The sequence below is a fragment of the Lepisosteus platostomus genome, chromosome 11 (genome assembly GCF_059453375.1).
Source record: "Lepisosteus platostomus isolate fLepPlt1 chromosome 11, fLepPlt1.hap1, whole genome shotgun sequence".
NCBI classification, from domain to species: domain Eukaryota; kingdom Metazoa; phylum Chordata; class Actinopteri; order Semionotiformes; family Lepisosteidae; genus Lepisosteus; species Lepisosteus platostomus.
The window spans coordinates 43,831,058-43,858,666 of record NC_142621.1 but is presented as its reverse complement, the minus strand read 5'-3'; the positions used below and the strand labels follow the sequence as shown (position 1 = coordinate 43,858,666).

Below are 27,609 nucleotides of genomic sequence, written 5' to 3'. Positions count from 1 at the left end.
AATCATGACTAAACACAGGGATACACACAATAAACCCATCAATCATCCTGCTCTCCAATTCAGTCGTCTATAGTTATGGGAAACTCGCCCCCTCTTCAGCTAAAAAATATGTTTAGAATTATGTAACTGGCAGACACCCAACAAACCTCAGCTCCCTCATCCAACTGACCTGTTTTGGCAACCTCAGTAACAGGCAGCCATGATATTCTAATAGTAAAAATCAAGTCTGGAAGAATGAGAAGAGTGTTTAGCCTGGCACTTCAAATACATTGATAAAAATCCCATTTTCTGTAGCATTCTAAAATTCCATTACAATATGAACATCTTAGGAAGCTGCAGTCTGGATATCGAGTTACAATTTTTAATTATACTGCAGCTATAGGGACAGAAGATCACTGTGTTTGGATCACAGGCCCCTCTTTAAAAACAGATTCCAAAAACCAGTTTTCTTGAAGATCACGTCTCCATCCAGCATGAACGTATGGATGTTTTCTTTTTCCCTGCAATGAATTTTCCTTATTTTGGGTTTTGTTTTGCACAAGCACACTAGGAAACAGCATCCCCATTTAAAACCATTGATTCTACCATAGTGGTTAACAACTAAACTGACCGCATGAGGCAGCTGAGACAGCCCTGTGCTTGTTCCAGACCAACTTCAAAGGGCCTTTGTGACTCGTTAATGGCTAATTTCATTACTGGCTGTGCTCTGCATTAAACACTGTGGGCTTTGTGCACAACAGCAGACATTTTCTTTGTGGCTCTCCTTGCAAACACTCTAGAGAATTCCGATGACACAAAACGACACACATGGAACGATGAATGTCTCCTTGGTTCCCGTTTCTTATTTTTGGTTCCTTTTTGAACTGAGTATCTTCTCTATTTCATTATTTTCCAGGGGGTGGACCAAGCAGAAGAAAGGTAAGGTCGCTGACGCAGGGGTTTTGGCACAAGAATGACTTCCCATTTAAGAGATTCAAGCTTCGGCGTTTAACAGATTCACAGAGTTTTTAATCCCTGTTGATGTAGATGTGGGAGAGTTAATCCCAGTGCTTTGATTGTGGCTATTGCATTCCAAATCAAAAGGCCATTCCAATTTTTGCAGAGCAGACATCTGTCACAATTGTCCCCTGGAGGAACTGTTGAATTCTAGTAGGAGATGTACAGTGCTGAGAAATAGTTTGGGAACCATTAATATAATTATGGAAATGCCAATTTCTTATCATTATATTATATTAATCAAACCCTTTTCTTAAATAACCAAAAGGGTGTCTACTTAGCAACACAATGTTTTTTTTTGAGACAAGGTGGTATATGAAATTGAAAAAAAAAATGAGTGAGGTATTAAGACGCAGCAAATGTTGAATAAAAAGGCGGTAATTAGAATCAAGGGATTAAATCATTGAGTAACGAGTAAACATGAAGTGCGTTTGGGCAGCCCTGTCCTATATAATGGTCAGAATCTTCAGGAGATTAGTCCTATCACAGAGGTTAGTGGAAATATGTCACGCCACGATCAAAGGAGAGCTTCAGAGGAAGAGGATTACTAAAAAGCTCAGAAGAAAATAGGTGATTAGGATCAGACAAGAGAGGGTTGCAAGAACCATTTCCTAAACATTCGGAGCTCCAGCCATCATCCAAGACAGGACAATATCCAATACCACAGTGGCACCACCCAGGACAGGTCATCCTATCAAATCTTCCCAAGAACAACCTGAAAAATCATCCAGAAGTCACAAAGGCCTTTGTATTAACATGTGGGGATCTGCTTGGCTCTCTCACTGCATGTCAGGGCTCATACCTCAGCCACCAGGAAAAGACTGAATGGGAATGGTTTTCATGGTAAGACAGCCAGGAAGAAACCGCTGTTCTCTAACAAGAGCATGGCTCACCGTCTCAAGTTCTCTAGAGAGCACCTGAATGATCCTCGAGACTATGGGAAATATGTTTTCTGGACAGATGGGAAATTTGAAATTTCTGGTCACAAAGGGAAATGTTTTGTGTGGCAAAAACCAGACACTTCTAGCAGGAAAGACAATGCCTTTCAACAGCAGAACCTCACCCCAGCCAGCACAGGTTGGGGCTGCTTTGCTGCCTCAGGGCCCCAAAGGCTTGTTGTCATTGACAGAAACATGGTGATGTATCAGCACATTGTGGGGTAAGTCATGCAGCAGGAAAATGACCCTAAACATACCGGGAGATCTACAATGCAATTGTTTGAGAAGAAGAAATTTGACATTCTGGAGACTTAAACTCCATTGAAATGATATGGCAGGACCTGAAGTAAGGTTTTCATCAATTCCTCAAATGTCATTAACACAGTTAGCATCTGTCATTAAGAAGGTCTATATGAAAGAATGGGCCCCAAATTAAAAGAGACTGATAAAGAGTTACAGGTTTCTCAAGGAGGGGTCACCACTTACTGAATCTAAGGGGATCATATACTAATTCACAAGAGAATATTCGCCATTGGATCATTTTGATACTAAAATAATCCTGTTCTACCTTATGTCTTTGCGTTCTATGTTTAATGAGGTTATCTTAATCGTTTATTACAACTTCTATGAAGGTCTAGATACGTTTTAGGTCTAACATATATGAGAATACGAACTAACCTAGGGGGTTCACAATCAAACAGAACTATTGCTCAGAACTGTCAGCTTCAGACTCTGTTGTAGGGTACGTACTGTAGGGACAGAGGGTGACAGCACGTCTAACTGTACTGGGTATGAGTTTAACTTTGGGCAGCATTTAACAGAAAAAGCACTAAAACCATCAGTATTTGAACTGAAAAAGAAAGTCTCCTGTAAATGAAGATGGATGCAAAAAAGCCTATGGGGAAAACATAATTTTATAAAACTGAGATCAGTGGGAAGGTAATTCAATAACAGGAGCTGGAAAACAGATGTTGGCCTTTTGAAGACTGGGCTTTTTACTTCACATCTTATTTTCTCGCACTTTCACTGCCTCGTGGGACTGTCTGTGTCTGTGCTCAGAGGGAAGATGGCTTTCTGTAAGCATCAGCTCATCGACACTGTCTCCAGGAAAGCCCGGGCGAACAGTGGTCTTGTGATCTTCTGCAAGGGAATACACGAAGGCCAAGTCAAGCCTGCTACTGGCTTCCTGTAGTGTGACTCAAAATTTGTCATGACTTCCTTGTTCCGACATTACACCTGGGTACTGTACCTACGGTAACAGCCTGAAGTTGTGAGGGGAAGGGGGGGGGTTTCTAATACTTACCAGGCTGTCGACACCACCCAGTGTATGATTGGCATTATAGAGAGAGTAAGTCAGCTGGTACACTCCATCATTCGTCTCACTGTTCCCATAGAACCCAACTCCAACCGCGGCGCTGCAGACAAGAAAGAACATGACCATTAGTTTCCCTTCTTTTTTTCTCCCTCCAGAGGATGAGGAAGTTTATCTGATGCAGGCTTACGGTGATGGTTTTTCCCGGAATAAACTTTTCATTGACTGTCTGCGCTATAGATAAACAGGACGGGAAAATTGTACTGCGCGTCCTTCCACGAGCCACAGGTACTGACCGAAACAAAACAGAGCCAGAAACAAGACAACAGTGTCATTTGTGCGTAAAAGCAAACGCAAAAGTTGTTGAAGTTGCGTCTTCAGGGTATACTGTACAGTGGCTGATCCCAGAGGCCTGTGACCTTCTTTCACCTACCGATCACGCTCTTGGGTTTATACTTCCTGTCTTTCAAGCAATACTGAAATTCCTTAATGCTGTGCAACATCCTAGCACTTAATTAAAGCTTTGTTGTTGTCGTTGTTATTTTCTGTGGTTTTGTTGTTGTTTCTCCTGCTCTCCGGGTTATGCACCCTTTGCATCTTGACCAGATGCAATTATAAGTCGCACTGGATACAAGCGTCAGCCAGATGAAGAAACCTTTAAGCTAATTTGAAGACCCCCTCAGGACCAGGACTTCATTGAAACCTCCGAAAATAACGTAAATAATAAAGTTCACAAAATGAGACAGATGAAACTGATCCAAGAGAAAAGAAGCAAGACTGAGACGAAAGTCCATGAATAGTGGGCAAGGTTATGGTGGTGAGAACCATGAACACTATATTTATATGCTGGAGCGCCATGTCGTTATTCACCTCTCCTATAAAAACAGAAAGGATAAAAACTGAAAATATTTTCACACGGCTGAATGAAACCTTACGCAATGTCCCCTGAATATTTGTCAGCATGCCCATCTTGATAAAGTGCTGTGAATAAATAAGTATAAAAATACGTTTTTTCTTTCAAACTGTTTTCTGTTTAACCATGAATAGGTCCTGTGTTCCCTCTGTGATTGAACCGTTTTAGCCTCAGAATTCTCTTCAGTCCAAGGCAGACATGAAACGGACAATGTAAATGGATGCCGCTTTATAAATAAGGTAATAAATGAGCAATTAGCCTTGAGTAATACATTTACAAAGGATTTATACAGACCTACCTTCAGATAAAAATTAAGTTAAGTAACTGTGCTGGTTTTATTTATTTGAACAAATCTCTTAAATAAAATTTTACTTTCCAGGGGCTTGAAACTACTATAAACATGTAACTCAGCTGTCTTATATGAGAGTTACTACTGGACAAGGTGAGTGACAGTCTAGAGATGACCTGCAAATAAATCCCAGGTTCTGAATAATTTACGTGCTTTGCAACTCCTCATCTGAGTTAAAGTTTGCGGAGAGTTTGCCATTCGATAAAACTATTGTAGATATTCTATTGGTGAAACTGGTGGGTTTCAGTATTGTCTGAGGCCTCTCAAAAGCAGTGATTGTTTGATTTAAGGCTTTAAAGGAAAATGGGAAGCTCCCAGTTTTACAACAGTAATATCTGGAAACATCTTGAAGGGCTTGCCTGCCATCTGTTCGATTTTATTTTTGCCTTAAATCAAAATAAGAGTTTTATGGCAGTTCTGTGCTAATGAGGGTTCCATAGTCATTTAGTCTACACATGCCTAACAGTAGAGAACTTACATATTACAGTATAAAACAGAGTAGGGGAAATGAGATCACATTTATGCTGAAAAGGGCTGAAAATAAAGAACTTTAAATCACTTCGTACCATAGGGACAACATGATACCACATTACAGCCCAATAAAGACTGCTGGGTCTTTAACAAGCTTCTAACATTGTAATTCAAAATGAGAGTCAGGGTTTTTTCCATGTACAAACAGGAGAATCCATTGAGCTCCCTAGGGCCAGTCCCTACTCCACACTGCTGATAATTAGCTTAAGTGTGCATTATCAGAGGCCATGCGTTAGCCCTGGTGGGAGATCATCGACAAAACAGCCCACCCACTATTTACCGTGGCACAGATGAGGGGTGCAGGTGCCTGGTGGTCTGCAACTGGCCATTTCCAGAAACAGGTCGAGACGAATGAGGTCCTGACTGCTCCTGTCCTGCTCAGTCAAATTAGTATTCACTCCGATCGCCTTTATTCCTGCTCTTCTCCTACTCGACTGTGTCCCAGACAGAATGGCTGGCAAAGTATCTAAGCGAAGCTTATCACTCTTCTCCACACTGCCTGCTGTATGCAAACGCCGCTTTATCTGAGCCCGGCACTTTCAGTTATTATCCGGCGTGAGAGCGCGTGCATGCATGTAATCTCTGTTCTCCATTCACCGGACCAATGCAGCACAGGGGCTGGAACTGGTGCAGAAGGAAGATGAAGGGTCTAGTTCCCAGGCCTCAACACAAAGCCTTCGCTCTGCAGATATTTTAATGTTATTTGCAGTTTAATAGTAATGGGAATTGGTGTAACTATGGCTCAGAACCTAAGCAGGGATACTCAAGAACAGCAGAGGTTTTAGGGCTTTACAGACATAACGAAAGATTGTGATTCAAATACTATGATGACACTTGACTATACATACTGATTTCATTATTTTAATCCACTCGTTTTTCACGCAAAACATACATCACAAACAAAGAAGTAAGATTTCTAGAATATAATGACTTGCTTTAACGAGTATGGTTTACCCCAGTGTAGAGCATTGGTTAGGGTGCTGGACACATAATTGGAAATTTATGGGTTCAAAAACCATGTGAGACACTGCTGTTGTATATTTGAGCATGAGCACCAATGCACTTCAACCAAATTGCTCCACTAAAATACCCGGCTGTATAAAAACATCCTCCTAAGAAATTAAGCAGCATAGTAATAATAAAAACAGATGGTAACACCCAAGGATGGTAAATGTGGGGATTTCCATCAGGACAAAATGTTTAGTCTAGACTCCCAGAGCATACAAGTGACTTTTTGTGTGACTTTTCTCCTCTGCCTCTTATTATGGTTCTTATGAGAGTCCTGACACCTGAATGAGGCTCCACAGCTTCAACCACTGCATGATGGACCTTATCAATACTCCTGCAAATGCTGCAGCTTTTGCAGCTCAGGTGGTTTGCATCTCAGCTGAAGAAAAAAAAACAGAATGGCACCCACAGCATCACATCCCGTGATGGTTTCTAACGTTGAAAACATGACCGTATGAACACCATCAGTAACGAGAATTACTCCTTCATAAGAGAGAGCTCACTTTATTACCCATATACAATTTCTTGCATTAGGAATTTGTCTTTTTGCACACCCCAGCTTGCTCTCCACGAGACACACAGGCACAGAGATAGGGAGAGAGAAGCTTGGGGTCAGAGCGCAGGGTCAGCCACTTATACAGCGCCCCTGGAGCAGCTGGGGCTAAGGGCCTTTGCTCAGGGGCCCAATGGAGTAGGATTCCTCTGCCGGCCATGGGATTTGAACTGGCAACCTTAGCCTTAGCCACAGCGCCACCACTCCGCCTGTCTCATTAGTCTTGTTAGAAGACTGCCCTGGCATTTATTTGATGGTGCATTTGACCAAATGTGACCCAGCAACACACAAGTTACATAAGTCCTCAATAAGAGCCTTCCAATGGCCCACAGCGGGCACCACAGACTGACGCAGTCCCTGTGCTTGTGGAGCTTGTGATAGATGGCAAGGACCAGCATCTTTAAGCCTTGTACCTGGAGGCTACGAGTGCTGCATGAACATCCTCAAAATCACACTTCACTTTGCACTTGAAAAAAAGCTGAACACAGACCGTGACAAAAGGCTTTCATCTTTCTATATTTAGATCAGGCAGGAAAAAATGAGAAAACTTAGGAGACTAATCTGGATGAAAAAATAAAAGAGATTGTTGTGCAGCAACCAAATCTTTACACAGCTGAAGGCTTCTTTAAAATGCAAGGAATGTCCTTCTAGAACATGAAACTGGAAGATATTCTGCAGACGGGAATTTAGGCATCGGCAGAACTTTTGTATTAGTATGGGTAGTTTATGCATTGAAGTCTACACTTTGCCAGAACATTTTTGGGATGCTTTCAAAGGGGTAAAAACATACACCCCACTTCAAATGACAGGTATGTGGCAAATGAATGCAATGCTTTCAAATGACAAGATTAGGAGCAGGAACAGGTAACGCAGGAAGGAAGAAAACATGAATTAATAGCGACGATGACCAGTTTCAAGACAGAAATTGCCTTAGCCACTGTTTTCTTTGATTTACATTAGCCTAGATTTATTTTGTAGTAAAACAATTTAACTGAATGGTTTAGCTGCCTATTGCTGGGATGCAGAGTTATAAAATATTTACTGACTAAAGTTTTGTAAAAGGCATATTCTTTGGTACAGCTCCAAGGATATTCATCCTACCCTACCTTATACAGATATTTTCCCTAAAACAAATTCCCCAAACTCCTTTAATTTCCTTAGGCACTGTTGCTCTGTGCGTGTCCCCAGCAGGGTCAAAGCTGAGACAGCTAGGGGATTAAGGCATTTGCATCATCACAGTGGCATGACACTCCGTAAAAGAGAAATAGACATTAATGCTAATCAACCATATCAAAGCCTCAATAGCCTTCTGATAGAGCTTATACCCTACCTTGCAAACTGCATTGGCAGAGCTCTTTATAAAGGACTCATACATCGCTTGTAGGCATTGTAGTGTCCTCATATCAAATACAACAACAAAGCACTCAGACGAAAGGGTCCGAAAAGGCAGGACATTGAATCTATTCTCATATCTATGAAAGAACAGTGATGCACCTCAGTAGTCCAGTTTGTGTTATTATTTCACCAACTACAATTTTATTACTTTTCATCATTGCCTCAACACTTAAAATATTCACTTTTAAAGTCCTACAACTAACTCACTGGCATGCTGTGAATAATAAGATTTTCTAAATTTTAAAAAAATCAGAGTGCTTTAGATTTCTCTTTAAGAAACCAAACTGTGGGTCTGACACTTTAAAAAACACACACGAACACACAACGGGAATTTTCACAGCCTTTTGCTCCAGAGCACAATATGCGTCGAACCTGCTTTATGTAACAATAAGAGATTTTTAATCGGAAAAGTTTGAAGTTGTCACTCAGTCAAGAGACAGTACAGATGTGGGAAACAAATCAAATAAATGTGTTTTTCATTAAACATTAGTTTAGGGGTGACTAAATGGGCTTTATTCATAAATGAAAATACTAGAGCAACTACAGCACAGCACAATGCAATTAAAGTTTGTGCTGTTAAAGGATACACATACTAATATACAGTACTTGTTGTTCGAGACCTTAAAGTATACTGTATTAAAAGACACTGGTTAAAGCAAAACCCAAGGTCTGGTATATGAAGTGCACATTAAGGCACTCTCTTCTTAATTGTTCTTGAAATCTGTCCAAGAAAGCTCGTTTTGAAAGCATTTCAGCTATTTATGGGCCTAGGGCTTAGAAGTAAAAACATGGAAGTTATTTTCAGTGGATTCCTAAAGACAATACATTACATGAGCAACACAGAATGCTAACTAAAGATTTACAAGGAGACCTGGAGTGTAACATCCCTGTATCCCTCTAAGAGCAAATAAAAATGATGGATTCCAGGCAAAATCCTACCTATTAGTCCACGTCTGACAGCCCTAACTGCCTTTCTGCGCATTAGTGTGAGTTTTATGTGCTCTCAGGACCTTCCTTGCATCGATATTGCCATAAGCAAACCCCTTAGAAGCCAGAATGTCAAACACAATGACGGCTCCTCCCTTCTGATGAGCAGAAAACAGTTTGCTAATGACGGTGAATCACGCTCTGTGCATGATGAGCGCAGTGTGCACAGCTGGCGTGCTGGCAGAGGTGCCAATCAGGGTGTCTGTCAAAGTTGCCGACTGCTACTGCTTTGTAATCAAATTAGGCTCATTACTTTGTTGATGATTCCCTTCTGGACTACCCAGGAAGCGGTGCACTTGTCCAATCCAGCAGAAACACATGCACATGTTCTATCCTCTTCTATTTCAGTGAGATCTGACCAGGATCACGCCAAGTCATACCCGAGTCTGACCTGAATCTATGCTGTGATTAACACAGCCCATCTGACCCTAATCTACTGTGCACCTGCTAGATTACAATTAGCCTCTCCTAGGAATTCTGGCTTTATTGCAGACCAGATACTAGGTAGCATCTGGTCAAGTGTAGTCTGTTTGAAATGTTGAGCACACAAACCTCAGGAATCTGTCCAAACAAGCATTTAGTCTAAATATCCTGATAAATAACAGCAAGGGCTAGAGGAACACTCTATGGGATAACTGGACCTCAGAACTGAGCTAGATCTTTGAGCTTATTATTGAGATGTTTATTGCATACCAAGCTATTGTTACTAAATGGATCACTGCGGTTACAAACATCCTGAACTCTAAGCTTGTGCATCTGAAGTATCCTCCAAAATATTCCAAGGAAACACCCTGTTCCATGTTCAGTTTAAGCTGAACATAACCAATACCGAAAAAAAGATATTGAAAATGGAGCCGCAAGACAGCTTCGAAGAAACTCAATTATTAAAGACGAAGCATTTTTTATTTAACTCGGAAATAAACTGCAATGAACAAAGCATCCCGTGTAGTCATAATTAACTGGAAAAGATTTTAGAGTAATTTTTAGAGTGTCCGGTGGATTTCATAAAATCATCAGGCGCTAACCTTTCTCTAACCTCTAGGAATTCAAGACGTGATAAGTGGTTACTGTGACTAGGCTGCTTCCTCAGAAGAAAGCCTGTAACATGCTGTCAAGAGAATCATGACATCTGCACTGAGGGGGGCATGCAGCATGTTAGCATGGTGGTTTCATTGTTTCCGTGTGGCATGAGTTTTTCTCCAAATACTGGGTCCCATGAGGGATGCATCTGGGCCTGCACTCCACCTTAATATCCTGGCCTATCTAGAGTGGATCTGGTCACTGGGAATCAACAAAAGGCCATATACTGTTCACACTGTAGATAGAGATTAAGAGGGTGAGTCAATGATTTTAAATGATTATCAATGCCTTTCATAATGCACACAATTGTCCTTTCTGAACAAATGGTATGATATATCAGTGCTGTTATATTTCAGAATGTCCCTACTGTCCAGTCATTACTCGACCAGTAAAAGATGCAAGATCAACTAGGTCTGCTCTAATCGGGCAGGCCTGTTTCATTCACTCAGTAAAGCCCTAGGCTAGAATACAGTCTTGTTTTGGCAACAGAAAGATGCCAGATTGTGGCTTGGCTCCAACTCCATCTTCTTTTTCCATACAAACAGCTTTATGCTCCTCAAAGTAATGTTTTACAGAGGAAAGCTGAACTGACACCTATGGATGGAACATGATCAAATGAAAAACATATTAATCACTGTATTGTCAATGGATTCCAAAACCACTCAGACACAAAATATTTAAAAAAATACATATATTTCAGAGGGGTACTAATCCCCTTGTCTCAGCTAATTCAGTTAATAGGACCTTCTCTTCCCATGGGGCAAGGGACAAAGACAAGATGGGCTGTTGGTAAATGTTAGATCCACTTTTGCGCAATTCTAAAATGTCAGTAGATCCTGTTTTCTTAAACCTGCAAAGTGCTTTCAGCTGCTCTTACTAGGATGTCATTCTCCAAAACAGAAAGGAATGCCTTTTGCACAAACATCCTGTTAAAATTGCAGCACTACTGCACATAGTTCAGTACACAGTGGTTATTTAAAAACCTGATGCAAACAGTAAGACTGGGAAACGGACAAAATGGGGTATAAACTCCACCTTCATTTAGAATAGGCTGCGCCTCACCCTGCTGGGAGTGCTTGAGTTTATGGAAAGATAAAAAACCTCCGACACGGCTTTTATTCCAAAAACCTCCGCTGAGAGACACAATGAAAGCTAATGAGCCCCCTGCTGTGACTTCAGGGTCACATAAAATGGAACTGAGATACTGTACTGAGGTCTGCTTTAGTAGAAAATGCTAAAGGGCCAGTTTAAAAAAAAAAAACAAGGCCCATTTCCAAGAAAACTGTCTTCATCCAACCTCAAGGCTTTTATTTCCCTTCAAATCACAGCTGCAGTATGAATTTAAAATTTAGATCTTGATAGCTCATCATAACACAACATGACCCTTAGTGTCAAGATATAACACCTCACACTACATTTGCCTTATTCTCTAGTTTTCTTTTAACATGCTTTTAAACATACGCATGTTGTAAATATTTTCCTTATGCAAGGAAATCTTACTATATAACTAGTTTTTATCTGAATTAAACAACTTTATGTTTTTCTTGGAGTATCTCATTGAGGTCCAGCCTTTACTCCATTTTGTAGAGGGAGAGGAATGGAAGTCTGATCCTGTGTTGGCCTGTTGTTGGTGCCGATTCAAGTTCTCTTGTCCAAAACCCAACTCTCAAGTCAAAAGGCTTAACGGAAACCTCCTTAATTGCAGAAGCACAAGTACAAGTTGCATCATAGGCACAGCTTGAAGAATATCCTGTGCAGCACAATGCAACACTGAAGAGGCAGTAACCTCTCCTTTGGGTTCATTCACTGAGAATTTTAAAATTGTGACATTTCTGTCTCTTTCTCCTGACTATGAGGCACCACTAAGAAGGCCATAAACAAATAAACAATCAGGCAGAGCGATTTAATTCAAAACCTCAAAGCCACTGCAGGACAGCTTGGCGAATGGCAGAAGTAAGCCAGTGCAGCATTCACATTTCAGCTGCCAAGAGAAGCACAAAATGATTAAATCCCCTTCATCAGCAGTGAAAGTTGAAAATGAGGGGAAGAAAAAGTGCAGGTTCCTAATTTGTTACCGAGACATAATTTTGTACTGTAATCATTGCACTAAACGTGCTTCACTGCATTGAAGGAAGTGGGCTGCAAAAGATGAGGACATATGAGTCTCTGTGCACAGGCATATTACATAACAGTGTCACAGCTTCAGCCTGCAAAGGGTTATGAGATTCCCAGTTAAACAGCATCACGCCAATGCACTTAACACTACAATGAGCCTTGTCTCAAACTGGAATGTTAATAGGGCTTTAACTCAATCAGCCAGCTCACTAAGCTGACTGTCACGAGATTAAGAAAATTCTTTTTCAATTCAATCAAGCATTATGTAGCTATCATTTGTTCTTTTTATTTGCATTATGAATTAATATAATCAATGTTCAGTTCCTCCTCCACTCCAATACTGATCTCCATGCTGATATAATTTATCTTAATGCCGAAAATTCAGTTTGACTTTGACACGTGGTGGACATTCACAGATGTGCGTCTTCCCCATTCTTCAAGAATGCTCTCTTATCAGTCAGTTAGATTAATACCCCAGATTCTTTTCCTTGTAACACTGGTAGCATGCACTTTACAGATTTGGTTTTACAGTTTACCCCTGCGTTTGCTCCTTTTGCTACACCTAATTTGTTTTTCAGTCACATACTGTAGATTGATGCACCACTGAATAACAAAAGTTGCAAGCTAAACAGCGAGCTTTTAAAAGTGCATAGCCTTAGCTTATTTCTTTTGAATTAACTTATCTTTGTACGCAGGCTCCACCACTGTCTAAATCAATCCTTCCAGAGGTTCCTTAATTTGACTTTTTAATTCAGTAACGTGTCATTCGCTAGCTGGGTTAGTCCTTTCAAAGTATGTTAAACACTAAATGGAAAAAAAAAACAAGTTACCGAACATCAACGCTTACAATTATATCAACAAGGACAACAAGGGTAAAGTCTGGGCATTCAAGAGCTAGATAAGTCCTGTTTGTATATCTCTCTTTTGAGGTATTTGCATTCAGAGGGAATTTGAATTTAGCAAGACTAATTCACCTGGCATGACAGCCTCTCAGCGACTATTCAGCATACAACCCTGCTGAATAAACATACTGCTTTAGATACTAAAGATCTCCCTTTCCTGTTTTTGTGTTATTACATGACCAGTGCTGGCCTCCTGTTCAGTAGTACAATAGTCAGGAAATCCTAGACAGCAGAAATACACGTGTACAAAAAGAAGACAGGTGAGAGCTGTCAGGAAGCACCTACTGCAGCTCCTCTACCACATAAACAGCTCCTTAACATCAATCTCTATTTAAATATCTGAAAGCCTTAAATCTAATCAAAGTGATTCCCAGGACCAGATTACTCTGCAAATCCCTTCATAGCTCAGGAGACTTGTAGGGCTGGCATCCTTAAGCACAGAGAAACAAGAATAAAATCAAGTCAAGGACAATCTTGAGTTTTAAAGCCTCAAGTCGGAGACTTTTCTGGCTCTGCAGCCCAGTAAAGTCGCAGAGCTGAAAGTCTGAATTTTGTGGAACACTGACTACACCATGAGTAAGGTCCCTGAACAGCACCACTTCCAAGTTCCATTAGAACAGTCACTGGGATGGGACGAGTAGGCTGCTCTCATTTGTCATCCTCTTACCAGCAGATCAGGCCAGCGGTGACGGCCGTCCAGGTGACACAGCAGGAGTTGGGCCTCTTGGTCTCTTCCTCCTCCTCCCTGCGGCAGCAACACAGGCAGCTCAGGTAGATGGCCAGGAAGAGCAGGTTGAGCCCCAGGCCTGCCGCCGCCACACAGACCAAGAATATCAAAGACTGGAGAGGGCGGGAGAAAGAGAGAAAGAGAACAGTGAGATAGGGAGTACACAAGAGTAAAGGAGATCAAAAGAGAGGGCTAGATGCGCCAAATAGTTTCCTCTCACTTGTAACCTTTTTGTGCTCTTATGAGAGCTTTAGGGCAGCTCCATGCAGGACATCAGGCCTATCTTGATGTAACAAAAATGCAGCACAACAAACAGGGCTTACAATTCTTCTTCTGCTGTGGGATGCTCGACAGAATTACAGGATGGACTAGAAGGCTGCCCTGGCCTTCACCAACATCAGAAAGGAGCAGTATAACATCCAGCCGCTGTCCCTCCTTGAAACATGTGAGCTTAGCTGGTATCTTCGTCTTTGCTTTAGTAGCTCCTGGGTCATATCAGATGAATGTGGGAGTAATGGTGCTCAGAGGAAAGAAAAATATCTGGATGACTATGTGTGACGCTGACCTGAGTCATCTCAAACGAGCAAGGTCTGTGACAGTAAAAACTGAGGCCTGTGTAAATTCATCATTTCCAGTAGGAGTGAATGGCATCTACAAAGATGTTCCTGGACCTCGTGGCAAGTCCTCTAGCAGTCAAATGCATTCACACTCAACTGCCAAGACCTCTCCCTTTTACGGGATTTCAGATATTATCATTCACACTGGTTTGGAAGTTAAAATGCTGGTAGTACTTTTGTCCTTATAAGACCATACACAAAGCCAAGCTAAGCTCAAATCCTATACAGTACGCGGTCTATCAGGCCTTAAACTTGAACTTCCCCACCCAGGGATTCTCGGCTTGATGCCAGTCAGCAAGACACAAGCTGCACTTCCACTTTAAAAGATCCGGAACAAAGAGTTCTTCATTGGATCCAAATCATTTAACAGTGATTCATCCTGGGAGATAGGGAGGGAGTGTGCAAAGTCCTAACTCCCTGGGTTTTGCATCTCAGGATTACCCCTTCCGCAGCCCAAGACAAGAGACTCTTAATCCTTCTGTTCCTGCTCCATCTGTGGGGTAATGAACATCTTGCAGCCACTGAGCCAGTATGAATGAGCACACACTAGCTCGATATGGGCATTCTGTGGTTTAGGAATAAAAAATAAAAAGTACAGTTTACTTTTATTACCTATTTCTATACCAACAAATTAAGCCTCTCAGCTAATTTGACATTTTGTTTGTAGTTTACCACAGTGATTTTTTTTTTATAAACAGCCGTAGAATTGACAATGAGTAGCTTGATGGAGAGTAATATGGAAAATTCCCCATGTTGCTTTTGAAAACAGCCACAACACTGATCGATTGCACTATCTTAGATGCCTCTCCATTACCAAATGGCTAGAGCCCTGCATAACTTAATTTACTTTCTAGGCAGAAGCGGTGGCATTATTAAAAGCACAGCATCTTGCACAACAGCACCGATTCATCAATGGGCTCAGATTAGTAAACCCCAGTAGTGTTCCCTTGTCCAAGCTGTGCTGTCACTCTAGGTGAAGCGAATAGTGATTTCTGGGAAGCTCGCAGTGGGGGATGGGGGGTAAGACCACTGGTTACAGGCCCCTGGCAGAGGTGAAGGAGAGAATGCCAGGATGGAGCCCCGGGTTTCCATGGCAACCTCCTGGTTCCTGGGTGCCCAGGCAAAGGGATGACTGAAAGGAGGAATTATCACAGTCCGTTTGAATTAAGTAGCATGTGACAGCCCGCTGAAACACTGCACTTGAGTCTTGTGATTCCTAAGCACTGAGGTCTGTGTGCGAGTGTGTGTGTGTGTGGGAGGGAGGGGGGTTCTTATCACATGGGAGACGGCAAAAGAGGAAATGAGCATGAGAGACAAAGAGAGCTAGAAATGAAAGGCTGGACACAGAACAGTTATTATTAAAGTGGAGCAATGGAATAGATCAACTCCAGCAAGTGGTAAAACTCCAAAAGTACCTTACTGCATGTAGAAAATCGGCCATAAAATTTCAAAATACAGAAGTCATAATATGCACCACTCCAATATGCCCTTAAGGAAAAAAAAAAAGGAAGCAGACTTAAAAACTTGTAGCAGGCTTGTTCCCGCAAAGAAAGAATGCGACGCGGTCCTCATTCTGCTGTTAGCTGTTGTTCTGTGCTACAGCACCTTTAGCAGTTTTTCCCCCAGCAAAGTTCCCTCTACTGGGCACTGGGGTGGGGGGAGCCTTCAGGAGGAATCAAAGGAGGAGCTCAGCTCACAGAAAGAAAAAAAGAGGGAGGGAGGGAGGGAGGGAGGAAGAGAGAAGAAAGCCCAGGGACGCAGGAGAGAAAAACACAGGGGCGGAGCGAAGGAGGCAGGGGGGAAGAGAGAAAAGAAACGGGGAAGAGAACAAAGGAGCCTATTCTGGGATGAAGGACTAGGAATCTGCCATTCAAAAACCTGGTACATAGTACTTCACTGCCGAATCTCCCAGTTGGCTGTACAAACTCCAACCTTATATAATGTGTAACTTTTTTTAATTCAGAATCCATAATAAAATATATACACTGTCATGTCTACTTATAAAATACTCTAGGTCAACCATCCTTATTGACCAGCTTTGAGTGAACAAAACTGTAGGTACACCTGTTAATCCTTTAATACTGTACTTCTACTGCACATTAGACTGTTCATGACTAATCCATTTTGATTGAATAGGCACTTACTTTAATGTCAGACAAAACGGATAAAAATCAAGTGTCTCTGTGTGGCCAGCGATGTCTTCTGTAGTTGTGTGCCCTGGGGCGATAAAAGAATCATTATCTGTGTCTAACGTTAATGGAATATCAAAAGATGAAAGAAAAAGAAATTCCCAGACAACACCAGGGGAGCCATTTACCATATCACAAAGACAAAGAGCTGGTATGAGGTGTCCTGTGGGCAAGTAATAATCCCTTCTGGGGGTCTGCTCTAGTCTCCCAGCCAGGCTCTGCTGATTACCAGGAGAACTGAGGTGCAGCTGTGACACAGCACCACTGACACTGCTGAAACAAGAACAGCATCTCCTGCTGTCTCCACTCTACACACTGAGAATCGGCAATGACAAGACGTGCTTTTCTGGAGAGACCATTCACTTGTGAGATGGGAACTGGTACCAAGAACCCAGATTAATTAAATGAATTAAGAGTTAATCTTAATATGTTTTTCTTACAGGTATCATGAAATCTATTGTTGTAACAGGACAAAACCTTCTTTGTTTGCACATATGTGTAGGTCCACATATAGCGTTAATGCTGTGTCTGGACTGTTTCATAGTTATGATTAATTCATATATCGTAACTGAGAAATTAGAAAACTACACAGAGGCCAAGCACAATGCAAAGCAGCTCCAATTCCAAGATTCCAGGGGAGCAAATGTTTGCTTTTACATAATTTTGTCAAAGTGCCACTATTAAATTTCTGCATTGCAAAACAGGAAGGGAAAGCACCTCTGCTTTGTTTTATATGACCTCAAACCAGATATGTTTAATGCCTTATGTTTTACTTATATTAAAGAAAACAGAAACATTAAAATAACTCTTAATTATAATTCTACATACAGTACATTGAAAAAATAATAAAAGCAATATGAACTGAAATGTGCGCTTAAATTTTTCAATTTTAACAAATAGTTCTGCATTTTTATTTCTGAATATTATAACACTTCGTTATTTTTTTTATACATTTTAAAATTCAAGTGCACGTCCATTTTATTGACTGCTGCTTTTCACCCTCACTTAGTCTCCATACATATCGTGGAACTATGAAAATATGAATCAACAATTCAAGGTAATTCATGAACAGTGCTTGTCTTAAATGTTGCTCATGAGAAATGTTTTTAATTCAGAAATTCATTCAGGGCACTTTCATTATACGCTCATGTCTATTTTGAAATGAAGAATACACTAAGAGAACGATTTGTTTCTGAGCTGTTCAATTAAATTTTACAAACACTTCCTAACATTTTCTTAGGAGTGGATCATTCAAGATCCCAGGTGTTTCTCCTTCTTTTCACAACGTTTATTTTAACCTGGCATCTAATGTCTTATTGATGTATATTGGGGGACTCTTTTCTGACATTTGTCTAGAAAATCATAGAAATCTTGATAGCATGCCAACAACACTGCAGATTAATTATGACAATGCAACACCCATGTTGTAGTGAGCAGGAACTGAGAGAAGGTCAGTACAGGCAATTTTTCAAATGCTAATATTGCTGCTTTTAGAACATCTGGGAGATCAAAAAAACCCAGAGAACACGACTACACTAAGAGCAGACTGGAACCAGCAACATAAATCCAGACACTGGAATACTAGACGAGCTACTGCATTAGTTATCCGGTGCTATACGATGATCTTGTTTATGAAAATGTTGATAATATTGGGATGTTCAGGTTTTACAGTGTGTTATGCCAATACAGTTATTTTAGAATTGATAACATTTTGGCCCAGTCATTCTCTAGTACTTACTGCAATCTGTATGTGAACACAGAGTACACATACTGTATTTCAGTGCACGCACACACACGCGGAGTAGATGATAATCTTCTCCGACAGACATATTGCCGTTTTCAAGCAGGAGTGCCTGTGAGCTTTTTCTTTAGACAAGGGCATCACCTCACGCTTCAATGCTTCACGAGCCCGAAATCCACCTGGTCCTTTAATTTTACTCATCCCAGAACTCAAGCCCAGCTTGCGTGTAGCAAAACATCTAATCCCCGACTCCTGCTTCACACTGGCAGCACAGCGCATTTACAGTGCACATTTCAAGAGGCAACGATTTTCCCAAAAAGAAAAAACAGCAAAATAACAAATAAGTAATATGATTCCTTCATGGTGGCGCAGTGGTTAACATAGCACTGCTGGGGCCCTGAGCTCAGTTCCAGACCTGCGATGCTATCCACATGGAGCCTGTACTGTGTGTTGTCCATGTGTTTGTGTGGGTTTCCCCCACAGTGAGCTCCACTTTCCACCCACAGTCCAAAGACATACTGGTAGGTTAATTGGCTTCTGGCAACTGTGACCCTGGCGTGGTTCCCCAGAGACCCAGTGTCGGATAAAGCAGTTAGAGAATGGATAGATATGATTCCAAAACAGGGTTGAGAAGTAGACTGGAAAAGCCCATAGTGTGCAATCGGAATAACACGATATTTAAACACCTGTATTTATCTCAGAGGATTTTGCTCACATACTGCACTCCATATTTGCAAGTGTCTGAAACACTTGCAAAGGGGAATCAAAGACATTGTTTCTTTTCATCGTTCTCTGTCCCAGCGCCACCTAAGGGTTATTTGGTGCACCACCAGTGGGTTCCCCTCATCTCCTGTTCCATCACATGGCCTTGGAGGCTTTTGCAAGGGTGCGCTTGAACGGGCCCACTCCTCACCCACTGATGTGACACCATTCATTCTCAACGTGAAGCTGCAGGAGCTGTGCCTGACTGTGAAGGTGTGCTTGGGTAACAGACAGCAGTTCTACACCGGGGAACACTGCGTTTACGACAGTCGAGAGTCTATTCAACACCATTCAGGAGTGCTACTGTGGTTCTACTGTGGTAAGACAAGAACGAAGAAAAAGCAAAGTGTCATGAACTCTGAATATTAAACAGTTAGAACCAGGACTTCAAGAAATAATTAATTTAATCATCAGGATTAGTTTATTAACCATAGTAGAAATGTAGTAGTGTAACCATTATTAAACAAAGAAGAAGTAAGCATATTAAACATTTGAATATTTCAAGATCACTGCAGATTAAACCCTTCCTCCATTTTCTAACTGCTTTATCCAATACACGGTCACAGTGGAGCCATAGCAAATCCCTGTAAGCAACAGTCCATCACAGGGCACTCACAAGGGACAAATGCACTCACACTCACATCAGTGAGCCAGTTAATATCAAATCATAAATAATCCTTACACTTTTCTGGACACTCTCCTCCCCCTCCACCAATGAGTAGCGCCACCTGGATGATGCAACCTTTAATTAATAAATTAATTAAATCTTTCATTAACCCCGCAGCATGTCTTCTGACTGTAGGGGGAAACTGCGACACCCGAAGCAGACACGTGGAGAACATACTGTACACGGCACCGCAGGAACTCAGTCCAGGGCCCCAGCACTCAAGACAGCAATGCTAATCGCTGTGCCTCCATGCCACTTGACTCCACACTTCACGAAAGTAATATTTACAGGTGTCAACCTAGAAATAGAGAAATGAAACGAGAGCTCTGTTGCCTACGTTCAACAAACTGAACTTGCAACAAAAAATGTTGTACTGGTACAACAAATAAAATGCTATGGGATATCCATTGAAACAGAACCAAGTGATGAATGCCACTGGTCTGGCCATGAACATATTTTATCACAGTTAACAGTGTATTAATGAGCACAAGAATGAACAGGAGCTCGAATTATTATCAAGACTGTTTTGAAGCAGTGTTGCTCATTACAGTTGTGACGCACTGGCCTGGCAAAATATTAACATTTCCTTTTTTGTTGTCATGGGGATTTTATGATGTGCATCAGTACTGATTCCCAGTTAAAAAAAAAATCTCACAAAACATGAAATGAGCAGTGATATAGATTAACATGAAAGTACATCTACCGTATAAACATCTGTAGCCCTCATGGCTGTATTAATGTTTACTGGCAGTTCAGAGGACTAGCCTCCATTCTAAAGAAAAGCGAAACTACGGAAATAAAACTTAACTAAACTCTGCTTTGAACAGGTTTTGCCTAGGGATACAAATGCCACGATGCTCTTTTCTCATTTCCTTCTTTTCAAACCCTACTCCTGTACATAAGAATATCTGCAAAAGAAGGGAAGCTATTTGGCCCAACCAGATTGTTTGGTTGATAGTAGCTAACAGATCCAAGGATCTAATCCAGCTGTTTATTGATGGAAAGGTATTGGCATCAACATCATAGCTGGGTGACCTGTCTGAACCTTTCATAGAGAAAAGGCTCTTAAATCACTGCATCTGTTTCTGCATGTAGTAGGTGGTTTCCCAGGTCTTGAAGTGCTGATGCTGAATCTAGTGGGAAAACTTTAGGAAGCTGACAGCGATGGACAGAACATCTCTAGAAAATTGTCTTTTCCTTTCCGTTAGGCAGGAAACAATGTGGGTGTCTACACATCAATTTGCTTGTTAGCTTTTCCTTTAGCCCTTGAGAAAATCACGTAAAGTCAAGTCGCCTTTTAAACAAATTTGCAATATGGGACACATTTGAAAGAAACAATATCTTGTTTATTAATGAGAACCTCACAGGGCAACTTCCAGAATGCAGACAACTATTAGTCTATAGAAATATATACCATGCACATTTAAATAATGCACAGTAAAAAAACGCTACATAATGGTTTCCTGCACTACTGTGGTTGACTCTGCACATACTACAGACTGTATTACTACTACTAGATCTCCTTTCGAGGCAATTATCCTCATTATAAATGAGACAACAAAATCAATTTTCTCTGCAGCGTCTGATTGCAAAATGATTGTCATTTTACAAAGAACACTGGCACTCATTAATCTCTCAATTATTTTGCATTTTTTATATTACTGTGAGGGGTGCTACAGATCTTAACAAGGTACATTTACAATGGGATTTAAAGCTTTGATTTGAGCCCAGTTAACATTTGTAATAAAACCTCAAATCAATCTGGTGTGCTTAGGAGCCCGTAGAGAATGATTTCCTTTGGATCCCAGCCCAGTTTGAAAGAACATGTTCAGTACTGGTGTTTGTCACCTTCATATGTGCTCTGTAAAAATGTCAATGCTTATTTCTGGAAGGGTTTTATTATTAAACCAACCATATTATTTCTCAATTCTTTTTTCCGGTCATTAGTAAAAAATGTACGGTTTTCTGTTAAAAATGGAAGAACACTTTTCAGTAATGACTGAGGAAGAACATTAACTTCCATCATTTTTTGTTTTATGAAACATTTCACTCAGTTCAATTAGCTACTCCTAACCATGTGAACTAGATGAACTAGATCCATCTCTTTTTTGCATCTTTTCAAGCATTCTTATCTTCCAGCAGAAAATTATCAACATATATGCAGTTCAGAGTTGCTTCAAAAAAATATTTTTACCCAACTCATCTTGATTATCAACTTTGTGACAACGTCCTTAGAAACAATATGAATCGTTTATATAGATATAGATTATATAGTTCTGGGCTTATTATGGGTCATCTTACAACTCCCTGCCTAGTTTTCACATTTGTTCTAAGTAATGTTGTCTCAAAAATCAATTAATCCCTGTTTTGATAACAGGCCAATTTCTCTACTAAACACAGACATGCAAATTCAAAAGGAACCTTGTAAATAACTTCTCTAGGCTTCTGGTATTTAGTCTGGTTTCCTGAGGTCCTTATACTGAACTACCTGGCAGAACATTTTACACTGTTTGAACAGGCATTAGCTGGGCTTTGTGTTTTGTGTATGGGTAATTATACCTCATATGTATCATACTTCTACACCACTGTCTTAAATTAATTGCATGTTCCTGCTGTCTTCTGTTCTAAAACACATACATTTTAACATGCAAACATACTGATCCCTAAAAGTAACACGCATGGCCCATCTACTGCAGGAACCACAGCAAATAAACCAGAGCTAAGCAGAGAGACATGGGGCAAGATTCGCCACATACCACTCCAATATCCTTGCAAACCACACAAAGCTAAACAATGGCTGTGGAAAGAAAAAAGCAAACCAATGGTAACTGAAAAGCTAATTTATGCAAACATCCTGCCTCAGGAGAAAAAATACAGCAAACCTGACATGGCTTGCAATCCTAAGTGAAGGCCTAAGTTTTCTTTCTATCCTTTCCATAACATCAAATGGCCTTACTTGTGATGTGCTGCACACAGATCTCAATCCTAAAAATTGACTTTTGTTTTATCAAACCCCATTTAAATGGTTAGGGCAGAGGGCAGGTTTTATGTCATCTTCACAACACACATTCATCTTTCAGTAGCTACAATTTTTAAGAAGACAAGTCACAACACCTTGCTTTTCACCATGTGTCAACACGTCTGATCCTCTGGCATCTTGAAACAGAAGTGTTGCTATTTAACAGTCAATCCTGCTCGTCCCTGTATGATCTACAACACTCAAAAGCAGTTAAAACAAATGGATTATGAATGTTTTTCAGGGTTCAGTTCACAAACATTCAGGCATCGGTATTTAGCTTTTCAACCTGCTTGATGTTAGTGCTCTTTTCTGAGTACTACAATTCCTAAGAGAGAGTCTTTTGTACAGATAGAATTTATTCAAATTGACAAGAAATCCTGAGATCAGGAGCTCCTCTGTCTATTCTGGGTATCACCCATGGCAAATCAATACAAACGCACAGACTGAAAGTAATTCAGTTCCCTGCAAGTTCATAGTTTCTTGATTTTACACACAGCCTATTTAAATCACACTGGCAGCAGTCTTTTAATAAAATCAAGAAGGGAACAGACAAGGAGACAGGGAGAGAAAAAGAGCAAGGGGGGGGAGGAGGGAGAATAGAGAGAAGGAGGTTGGGAATCGTCGGGTGTTCAGAGGCACTGAAGCAAAAAGCAATTTCCAGCGAGCCCCTGACAGCAGAGTTAGCAGAGCGGAAAGGCCTTTTTATTTTTTATTGTGTGTTTGTGTGCCCATTTTCTCACTTATCAGTCTTCCCCATATGAATATTTGCACTCAAAGACCTTAGGTGGTGCTGCAGAAACACATTATGAAATAGTATTGGAATACTGCAGTGTAATGTAGACCACATTTACCCATTCTAACCTCCACTACAAGCTTAGTTAACTTAATACTGTGGCCTTAAGGAACTCTGTAACGAGCTCAGGTGTAGCTAATTAAGAAAGATCACAGTCTGTTGATCTTTCAGTCAGCAGAGCCTGAAGATTAATGCCAAATTAACCTGATGTTCTTCTAACTCAGCTCTCTTTAATCATATACAGTATATTTAGCAGTATGCATACACTATTACTTTTCTGGGGAGAAAAACACTGGGGATTGATTCTGGATTTCGGTCCTTTCTGTGTGGAGTTTGCATGTTCTTTCCATGTTCACATGGGTCTCCTCCCATCTTCCAAAAATGTGCTGGCAAGGCTAATTGGCATCTCCTGATGCCTGTCTATTGTGGGGTGCATTTGTGTGCATACACCCCACAATAGACAGGCATCAGGTCCAGATTGCAGTCCAGTTTTGTACCCCATGTTTCTGAGACACGCTACAAGATGTGATGACCCTACCATGAATAAGCTGTCTGATAACTGATGTCTGAATTAACCATCTTCCTTCGGTGTATGAGAGTAATCATCAGAGTAATTTTCAACATAAACAGTTGGGCAACAACACAGTAGAAGCAACATTTATACACTATTCCCTTCTTCCGTTATTCAGCTATTTCAGGGGCTCAGATGTCTATTTTGCTGATTTGATAGCTTTGCATCCTTCAAAACAAAGGTAGGATTGTAAGAGTTTATTCTTATCTAGAGACGTCTGCACTATTCTGCATGATTATGAGTCACTTCTGCATGACGAATTGCCCCTTAACTCTTTCTGACCTTGCTTCAGTGACAGCATAAGGGAAACAAGGGAGCTTAATACTGCCTAAACTGTAAACTGACGCACAATACTAGAGAGGGAGCAATTTCAGCAATTACATGCATCTGATCTACACATACAGTACTAAGATCATCCATCTTGGTAATTCCTGAATATGTGACTGATAAATTTCTTCTACCGGGCTTGGGGAAAGTAACTTGGGGAAGTAACAACCAGGATGGAGAACAGCTATCTGGCAGAATTGATCATAAAAGAGAAAGAACACCTGACAGGATATGCAGTTTGTACAGGGAGGTCTGAGGTCTCAGGGAGGAAGGAACTGCTAAAATTAGTGAATCCCAACTGCTCACAGTGGGGCGCTCCTACAGGTTAGCCTCACACAGCAGGATGCCATTGAGATCTGCACAGCACAATTTTAAAGTTCCGTCCCCCTTTACGAAGCATACCAAGGCACTGATCATTAGGCACTATATATATACAGTACTTTGCTTCAGAGTTGCACTTGGAAAGGGTGATACTGATGCAGCTGGCTATTAAATGCACGAAAGATATTATTGAAAGGCATAAGGAATGTGAAAACTGTGTAAAATCGTTACAGAAAAGTAACGCTTTCTTGGTGGAAATCATCCTAAAAAAGGAATAACCTGAGGGGATTTCGGGTCAGGTGTGAAAGATAAAAGTGGTTACGGAATGAAAAATCCAAGATGTATTCACGCTTTTCCTTTTGCATCCTTGAGTAAATAAGAGCTGGAGTATCTAGCTGAATTACCCCTATAGTAAATATTTACTCCCACTTTACCCCCCTGAGAGCAGATTCAGACGGTTCAGACCACCACCTGGTCTTCAGGATGAAGCAGGAAAGACTGAATCCGGAAAGTGGTGGGGAGAGCATTTTCCTGGATGCAACCATTTTAATCTTCGTTCTTTTCTTTGAAAGACACTCACAATGTAACAGGAGAACTGTGTCATTTATCGAAGGTTATGAGCTTGTTTAGGAAAAAGCCCAGAGAAGAGTCTCAAGATTCTGATTTTACCTTTAGTTCAAAGGGTTTACAGAAATCAAGAATTCCATTTCTCATTACTTACACAAATTAGACTAAACTGTACCAAAACCCTGATGTTCTTTTCTTTTACATCATCCAACTGACCATGAACACTGTCTTGAATGAACATATAAAAGACTGAAATGGCAGCGAAAGCCAGCACCATGCTAGAAAAATACTGCTGTACAAAACATGTGTTTGGCTTTTGCTACAGTACTCGTAAAAATCTAATTAATTTTATACGTTTATTTTTCACACTAGTGTGCACAGATTTTAAACCAAGTTACACAATACATACAGACATACAAAAAAGTAACATTCATTAAAAGCGCAAGTCAATACAAAGGTTTCAACTTAGGCTTAAAAAAACTCAGATTTGGCCTGCCGGATTTCTAAGAGAATAGAATTATTGGGATGCATCAAAGTAAAAGGTTTTAGACAAAGCTCTGTGTTGTTTTTATAACACACAAAAGTCACTTGAAGTACAGAAGTGAACTGGTTAACCTGTCACGTTGATAATGTGATACCAGTCCCTCACTGCCAGAATGGACAAGTGCCCCAAAACACCAGGCTGCAGTGTGACAGAGTGAGTGCAGTGAGACTGGCAGCTCACGGTGACTCCTGATCTGATTCCTGCACTATCCTGCTTTTTCCTCCACTGCTGTAAAAGCCTAATGCAAAGAGACAGCCGCAGGAACAAGCGAGCTGCTGGGCTGCCATGCACTCATTTCCTCTGTGGAAGACCTCTGGCAGGACACAGTAGCTAATCCGGGCTTGGTGATGAAGGTTCGAATTCAGAGTGTCAGTTGCCCTTTGGGACACCAGCAAAATGATCCAAAACACATACTGTACAGTACTGTACCTCCTTTTCTCAAAACTAGAGCATTTCTCACAAGCAAAGGAACGCTAATCAGAATCACTCAAAGGGCTTTCATCCAGAGCCCTAAGGTTTCAATTTGTGCCTTTGAATTTCTTTCTCCCCTGCAGACCTTAATAATGGTTCAGGATCACCTAAGGATATATATTTTCAAAGGAAACTGACACAAATCCATAAAACACAAGGTATATCATAAAACTCCACAGGAGCTGTCTTACCCCCAACATTATCTTGATTTTAATAGCGTGTCTGAAAAAGCAAAACATTGCAAGTTTGGTTCTTCAGACATGCTATTAAAACAGGAGTCTTCCTAACTCAGAAGTCATTTCGTTTTCCCTTCTGGCTCTTTGCTTCAAGCAGCTTTTCTGAGCCTCGGCCTTCTGCCTATTGGGACTGCACAGGAACAGAATGAGCTCCATCTCCCGGGTTCTGCCCCACAGAACTGGTGAGGAGCAGGCAGCTTCGCTGCTAAAGACAAATCACAAGGTGAACCCGCCGCTCCCAGTCACAGCCCGTCAGTCCAGCTGTGCGATATGAATTTCACAGCAGCATAACAGCCTGTCCTGCAGCGTGAAGCACCGCGGTCTACCAGAGGAACATGCCTCGCTTCATTATTTCATGCAATTCCAAATAAAGACAAACCTACCAGAAACTCATTATTTTTCGCGACCTTCCAACAAATGACACAGCCTCACAGCTATTCTACCTAACCCTGCTGGAATCATTCCAGAGCTTCTGAAGGGAAGTATTCAAACCAAAGTGAGGACAATATTCAGAAAGAAAAGAGTTAGCAATCATTAATTATGGTAGCAGTGTGGAGTAGTGAGAAGGGACTTTGGTCTCCAGCTGGAGGGCTGGGGGTTCATGTCTCAGGTGGGATGTCTCGTACCCTTGGGCAATACACTTCATCCAGATTCCTTGTGTAAATGGATAAACCCAGCGGTAAAAATGGATCGTGATTTGGACAAATAAATACTAATTATTATCAACTTTTTAATGTTAAATTGTAGCTCGCCTTTACATTGCATATTGGCTTCCCCAGTATGACACAAGCAAACAAAACTTTAAAATGGGGCAGCTCACGCAACAGTAAAGGGTGGCTAATTCAATTCTGAGTGGAAGATCAGCTCACCGTTTCGGCGAGATTAGAAAGATGTAATCTAGTTGCACCTCATTCCAAAAGGCCGGTTCCTGCATATGAATGCAAGGAAGTGATTTTGTTTATTTATAAACAGCAGCAT

The 27,609-nt window shown here is 41.0% G+C and overlaps 1 protein-coding gene across 1 annotated transcript in view; it reads right to left on the bottom strand.

Moving 5' to 3' along the window:
• Nucleotides 1–27,609, bottom strand: part of ttyh2 (tweety family member 2) — a 52,101-nt gene that overhangs the window by 22,133 nt on the left and 2,359 nt on the right. Inside the window, exons 2-3 of the mRNA XM_088599884.1 lie at nucleotides 13,747–13,919; nucleotides 3,238–3,349 (exon numbers count right to left, since the gene is read on the bottom strand). Coding sequence (XP_088456010.1) covers nucleotides 3,238–3,349; nucleotides 13,747–13,919 — 285 coding nt within the window. The remainder of the gene's footprint in view (nucleotides 1–3,237; nucleotides 3,350–13,746; nucleotides 13,920–27,609) is intronic.